This window comes from Scyliorhinus canicula, chromosome 22 (assembly GCF_902713615.1).
Source record: "Scyliorhinus canicula chromosome 22, sScyCan1.1, whole genome shotgun sequence".
NCBI classification, from domain to species: domain Eukaryota; kingdom Metazoa; phylum Chordata; class Chondrichthyes; order Carcharhiniformes; family Scyliorhinidae; genus Scyliorhinus; species Scyliorhinus canicula.
Window position 1 is genome coordinate 29539394 of NC_052167.1, and position 6897 is coordinate 29546290.

At 52.4% G+C, this 6897-nt stretch overlaps 1 protein-coding gene across 1 annotated transcript in view; it reads left to right on the top strand.

Moving 5' to 3' along the window:
• LOC119956248 (prosaposin) overlaps window positions 1–6897 on the top strand; it is a 51424-nt gene that overhangs the window by 16751 nt on the left and 27776 nt on the right. The window contains exon 6 of the mRNA XM_038783282.1: window positions 6744–6890. Within this exon, the coding sequence (XP_038639210.1) occupies window positions 6744–6890 (147 nt within the window). The remainder of the gene's footprint in view (window positions 1–6743; window positions 6891–6897) is intronic.

Sequence of the window (6897 nt, forward strand, 5' to 3'; positions counted from 1 at the left end):
GCCGATTCGCAGTTGCTTCAATTTTCCCTTTGGTCGCAGATCTTTTTGTCTCCTGTGTGAGAGAAGAAAGGCTGTGTTTTCAGACAAGTCCGTTCCTGCCGTCGTACATCCTCCAGAAACCTCTCCATTTCAGTCATGTCGCTGTGCTTGTTCCCGTTCGCATTGCCCCATTGAGCCAGTGAGGAAAGGATCAGAGGGCACCTCAAGATGACGTGATTCCTATATTTATCAACTCTCTTGAATTTTTCGATTCGGAGAGAATCCCGACAGTGCAGGAGGCCATTCAGTCCATCGTGTCTGCCCCGACCCTCGGAAAGAGCACCCTACCCAGGTCCACTCCCCACCCTATTCCTGTAACCACGCCCATTTATCATAGCCAATCCACCTAACCTGCACGTCTTTGGACTGTGGGAGGAAACTGGAGCACCCGGAGGAAACCCACGCACACACGGGGAGAACGTGCAGATTCCACACAGTCATCCGAGGCCAGAATTTATTTTTTCAATTTTAGAGTACCCAATTCATTTTTTCCAATTAAGGGGCCAATCCACCTTTGGGTTGTGGGGGCGAAACCCATGCAAACACGGACAGTGTCCCAGAGCCGGGATCGAACCTGGGACCTCGGTGCCGTGAGGCAGCAGTGCTAACCATCAAACCACCGTGCCACCCTGGCAATGATAATGAATTTTCAGAAGGATTTTTTTAAAGCGCATTTTATTCAAACTTGTATCGATGTAGGTTACAGCAAATAAACACCCCGGGAAACATTCTTCCCAACAATCAACGATACAGTTTGTACAGACTTTTCTCCTTCCTCCTCCTCCACTCCCCCCCACCCTCCTGCGACGAACAGCTCTTAAACACAGTCACAAACATCCCCCACCTTTTCTCAAACTCCCCTGCTGAGCCCCTTAAACTTATACTTTATCTTCTCTAACTGCAGGAAGTCGTACAGGTCACCCAGCCATGCTGCTACCCCCGGTGGCGATGCCGACCGCCACTCCAACAAAATCTGTTGCTGTGCAATCAGAGAGGCGAAGGCCAAGACATCGGCCTTCCTACTCTCCATGAGCTCCGGCTTCTCTGAAACCCCAAATATCACAACCAAAGGGTCCACTCCCTCCTCCACTATCCTGGCTAAGATCGCGAACACTCCCGCCCAGAATCTTACCAATTTTTCACAACCCCAAAACATGTGTGCGTGATTCGCTGGTCCCGCCCACCCCTCTCACACTCATCTGCTACCCCCTGAAAGAACCCACTCATTCTCACCCGAGTCATATGCACCCTGTGCACCACCTTAAACCGTATCAGGCTCATCCTTGCACAAGAGGAGGTCCTGTTTCCCTTCACAGTGCCTCACTCCATACTCCCCAATTGATCTCCATTCCCAACTCAGCTTCCCATTTCTCCTTGATCTTCACCACCCAGACTGGCGAACCCTTCCTCCAAATACAAGTCCCTCACCTTGACCAGCCCCACTTCCCTCCACCTCCTGTATACACTATCCATCCCCCCCGGCTCAAACCCATGATTCTCGCACAGCGGCATTATCACCGACATCCCTTCCACCCTAAAATGCCTCCTCAGCTGATTCCATATCTTCACCGTGGACTGCACCACTGGGCTCCCTGAATACCTACTCTGAGCCATTGGCAATGCTGCCGTCACCATAGCCCTCAAACTAGACCCCTTACAAGATCACTCCTCCATCCTAACCCACTCTATCCGTTCTCCTTCCCACCACCGCCGCACCTTGTCCACATTCGCCACCCAATAAGTTTGGCAACCCCCCCCCCCCCCCGCTGCTGCCTCTGCCTCAGGATCCTCCCCACCCTCGGCACCTTCCCCGCCCATACAAAGTCAGAGATGATTGTGCCCACTTTCCGATAAAATGCCTGAAAGATGAACAAGAACCTCGGCAGAATATTCTTTTTCACCACTTGGACCCTCCCCGCCAATGTTAAGTGCCGTGTATCCCACCTCTTAAGATCCTCCCTGGTCTCCTCCACCAGCTTTGTTAAGTTCCACTTATGGAGACATGTCCATTCTCTCACTACCCTGAATCCCCAAGTACCTAAACCTATTCCTCGCTACCGTAAATGGCATCCCCCCTAAATTAGCCTGCTGTGCCAGCTTATTCACTGGGAATACCTCGCTTTTCCCGACATTCAGCTTGTATCCCGAGAACTCTCCAAGCCTCCCCAACAGGCCCATAATCCTTCCCATACTCTCCAACGGAACCGAAACATACAGCAGGAGGTAATTGGCATAGAGCGACACCCGATGCTCCCTCTGTCCCCTCATTATCCCCTGCCACTCTGCCGACCCCCTGAGAGCCATCGCCAATGGCTCTATGGCCAGCGCAAACAGCAGCGGCGACAGCGGGCACCCCTGCCTCGTACCCCCGTGTAAGTCAAAGCTTCGTGAGCTCATATCATTCGTCCTCACCCTCGCTCTTGGCGCCACAGACAGCAACTGCACCCACGCCACAAATCTCGGCCCAAACCTTCCCAAAACTTCGAACAAGTACCGCCACTCCACCCGATCAAATGCTTTCTCCGCGTTCATGGACACCACCACCAGAGCTCTCAACAGATTCATCACCACATTCAACAGCCGTCTTATATTACTCGCGAGCTGCCTGCCCTTCACAAAGCCTGTTTGATCTTCTGCAACCACCCCCGGGACACAATCCTCTATCCTCCCCGCCAACAACTTAGCCAATACTTTCACATCCGTGTTCAATAGTGCCACATTCCACCGGGTCCTTCCCTTTTTTTGGGATTAGTGTGATTACTTCCTGCTTCATCGTCTCTGGCAACTCCCCCTTCTCCAGTGCTTCATTAAAAGCCCCCAACAGATGTGGTGCCAGGTCCGCCGCAAATTCCTTATAAAATTCTGCCGGACACCTATCCGGCCCAGGGGCTTTCCCCGACTTCATACCCCTGATACTATCCAGCACCTCCCTCAGCCCCAGGGGCTCCTCCAACGCCTGCCTCTTTGCTTCCTCCACCTGGGGAAATTCCAGCTCGTCCAGAAACCGCCCCATGTCCCCCTCCTCTCCTCCTGGGTCTGCCTCATAAAGTCCCTAGTAATACTCTCTAAATGCCTCATTTATCTTCCCCGGCTCTGACACCACATCCCCAGCCCCAGTCCGGATCTTCAATATTTCCCTGGACGCAGCCTGCCTCCGCAGCTGGTGCGCCAGCATGCGGCTCACCTTCTCCCTATACTCGTATTGCACCCCTCTTGCCCGACGCAGTTGCCCTACCGCCCTCCCCGTTGTCAGCCTGTCAAACTGCACCTGCAACTTTTTCCTCCTCGCCAATCCCTCCACGGTGGGCACCCTCGAATATTCCCTGTCCACCTCCACTATCTCGCTCACTAGACAGTCATGTTCCGCCCTCCTTTCTTTATTCGCACGAACCGTAAATAAGATAATTTCTCCCTGGACCACTGCCTTCAGTGCTTCCCAAAAAATGCCCGTCGACACCTCCCCATTCTGATTGAACTCCGCATAATCCCAGCCTCCCCGGACAGGTGCCGGAATGTGGTGACAAGGGGCTTTTCACAGTAACTTCATTGAAGTCTCCCAACTCACTGCAAAGTAATCAATCCTCAAATACACCTTATAGATGTGTGAAAAGAAGGAATACTCCCTTCCCCCTGGGTTCTGAAAGCAACATGGATCCACCATACCCATCCTCTCCATAAACCCCCCCCCCCCCCCCCCCCCCAGCTCCCTTGCCATTTGTACCCTGTCCATCGACCTGGGGCTCAATCTACCCACCGTCAGCTTCAGGACACAGTTAAAATCTCCTCCCATGATCAACTGGTATGTGGCCAAATCCAGGATTGCTGCCAGCAACCCCCTCATAAAACCCACATCATCCCAATTTGGGGCATAGTGGTGCCCCTTCCAATACCCCACTCACAATCATATATCTCCCACCCGGATCCCTCACCTCCTTCGCACTCACAAATCCCACTTTATTTGCTCATTAAAATCGCCACACCCCTCGATTTCAAATCAAACTCTTGAGTGAAAAACCTGCCCGACCCACCCCTTCCTTAACCTAACCTGGTCCTTCACACGGAGGTGTGTCTCCTGCAAAAAGACAACCCCCGCTTTCAAGCTCCCGAGATGCACGAACACCCGCGACCTTTTAACCGGCCCATTCAGTCCCCGGACGTTCCATGTTACCAACATTACCGGAGGCTTGCGCCTCCAACCCCCTCTGCCGTCTGTCATCTTCCCGCTTAACTCCTGCCCCTTTAATTCCACTCTGAACCTAGCCCATCCCAGATAGCCCCTTTCTTCGCCCTTGACCATGTCATCTCTCACCCCCTGCTGTGTCACAGACGCCCCTCCTCCTTCCCTTTCTCTCTCCTCTCTCTCTCTCTCTCTTCTCTCACCCCCCCCCCCCACCCCCCACCCACCCACCCACTTCCCCTTTAATTTTCAGACGGTTTTTGGTATAATTCCCTTAATAAATTATAAAGTGAGAGGTCGGGAGTCGTGGACAAGTGACAGGACAACTGGCTTCAAGATAAGAGAGCAGAGAGTGGGAGTAAAGGGTGACTGGTCACTCTCGCAGAAGGTGGGACGTGCTGTACATGGTCAGTGCCTGAATCACTGCTCTTTACTATTTACAGTCACGATTGCGCGCGGCCTGGGGCTCCGTGCGCACGGTTTTCCATCAGTCCGTGTCTGGTGCCGAACCCTGGCGTTCTGCCCCCACGCTCGGCGTTCGCACAGCCCGATCACACGGCCATAGGTTATACCCTTCGAGGCTATAGTACCGATCAGCGTGCTCCGCTGGGCGGCCTCCGAGCTCTCGAACAGACGTTCCGAGGGAACTCCGCCACGGGGAGGAGGCAGAGGAGGGCGCAATCGTGTGGGGGGCAGTGTGGATCCTGAGGGAGCGCCGTGCTGTCTGTTGAGAGGGACGGACACTACAGGGCAGTGCCGGCCCTGGATGGGGGGGTGGGGCGGGGGAGCGTGCTGGTCCTGAGGGAATGCCATGGGGTGGGTGGGGTGTTCTGCTGCCTCCTCTATCCAACCAGTGGGTGACTCGTGTCTTAACAAAAATAAGGGCAAGGTTGCCTTTGTGAATAACCTCAGCCGGTACGGGAATTGAACCCACGCTGCTGGCCTCCCGGTACGGGAATTGAACCCACGCTGCTGGCCTCCCGGTACGGGAATTGAACCCACGCTGCTGGCCTCCCGGTACGGGAATTGAACCCACGCTGCTGGCCTCCCGGTACGGGAATTGAACCCACGCTGCTGGCCTTGCTCCGCATCCCAAACCAGCCGTCCAGCCAACTGAGCAACACCAGAGAGAGGAACAGAGTTAAACTTTCAGAGCTGAAGAAGACTCGTTCAGAGCTGAAACTCGGTATTTGTCAGATGTGTGTGTGTATACAGTGTCTGGGAGGTTGTGGACATTGAAATAAACAGGTTACCGAGGTTACTGACAATCTCATGAGAGTCAAGGGATTTTTAAATAAGTTGCTGATGGACAAAACACTGCTGCTGTTAATGACTGGCCAGCACAATGATAATTTAAAATGACCATTGTATAAATCATCTGATCCATGCTCATTTCAGCTTATCATCTGCACAGTCATCTTTGTCCATACCTGTGGGGGGGGGGGGCTTCTTTCTATCTCAGCCTGGTGCAATCTTCATTATCTATCACATTTTTTATGTTATCAGCTCTTTACAGACAATGGTTATTGTCAACGTGATAGATAAATTCAAATTACTTATCAATTCCTGGTTGAACAAAGGTCCACTGAAACGGTTTGCTTTTGAAAACTCACTCATGACTGTTGTCAAAGAATTCTGTGGAATAAAACAAACGGTAGCAAACGAATAAAAAGATTATTTGTAAGTAAATCAGTTCATGCTGCCCTGACAGCTATCGTTTGAGAAAGATCAAACATACCCTGATCTCATTGTTATAATTCCCGTTCTTTCTCCAGCCTGCCCTCTATTGCAAAAGATCCTTGAAGTTGTCGCACTCAAAACTCTGCACCTGTCTCTTCCGCCATCATTTAAGTCTCTCCACGTCGGTTTTTAGCTGCTTGTCGTGTGAGGCCTCAAAGTTACCAGTGACATCGTTCGTCACTGCCGTCCGAGCCCCGAGCCTCTTCACTTGTCAGCCATTTCCGTCTGTTCAACAACACCTCTGTGAGATTCAGCTCCATGATACCATTCTCGACTGGCTCCCTCGCTATGCCTCAACCTCGTGTTGTCTCACTTATTTTTCCTTGTTCCATTCAGTTGCGCTCTTTTCCAAAGGTCACATTTGATCAGCCCGGGGATTGGTTTGGGTTTGTGCATATGGAACCCAGTCCTTGGCTGTCCACCTGAAATTAATAAATGTTATATTCCAGAACATCCTAAAGGAACAGTGCGTGGTTTTGTAAAAGGACAGGTTATTGTTTCTTTATTTCTTCTATGGCACACTGTTCCTTTCCGGCTAACACGATTGAAGGAACTGGAGGTTTGGGTGGGAATCTCCAGCCTCCCGGCTGCTTCCCACGCAGTGGGAGGTGGCACACCGTTCGCTGGCGGCGGGATTCTCTTCCCCCGCCGTGTCGATGGGAATTCCCGGGAAACCGGAAGTGTGCGGCCGGCGGGACCGGAGAATCCAGGGACACCAGTCTTTCAGTCTCTTCCTGAGCGTGGGTGGATTGTTTCAGGTCTCCTAATTCTGACCCATTTGTTTCAGGTCAATGACGACGTGTGCCTGGATTGTTCCCAGTTCATCGCCGGGATTCAAACTGCTGCAAAAGACAAGGCCAGCGTCTTCGAGGAGCTTGTTGCTCAGTTGAAGCAGCAGTGTAACCTCGGGGCTGGCTTGACACAACTGGTGAGTCATACAG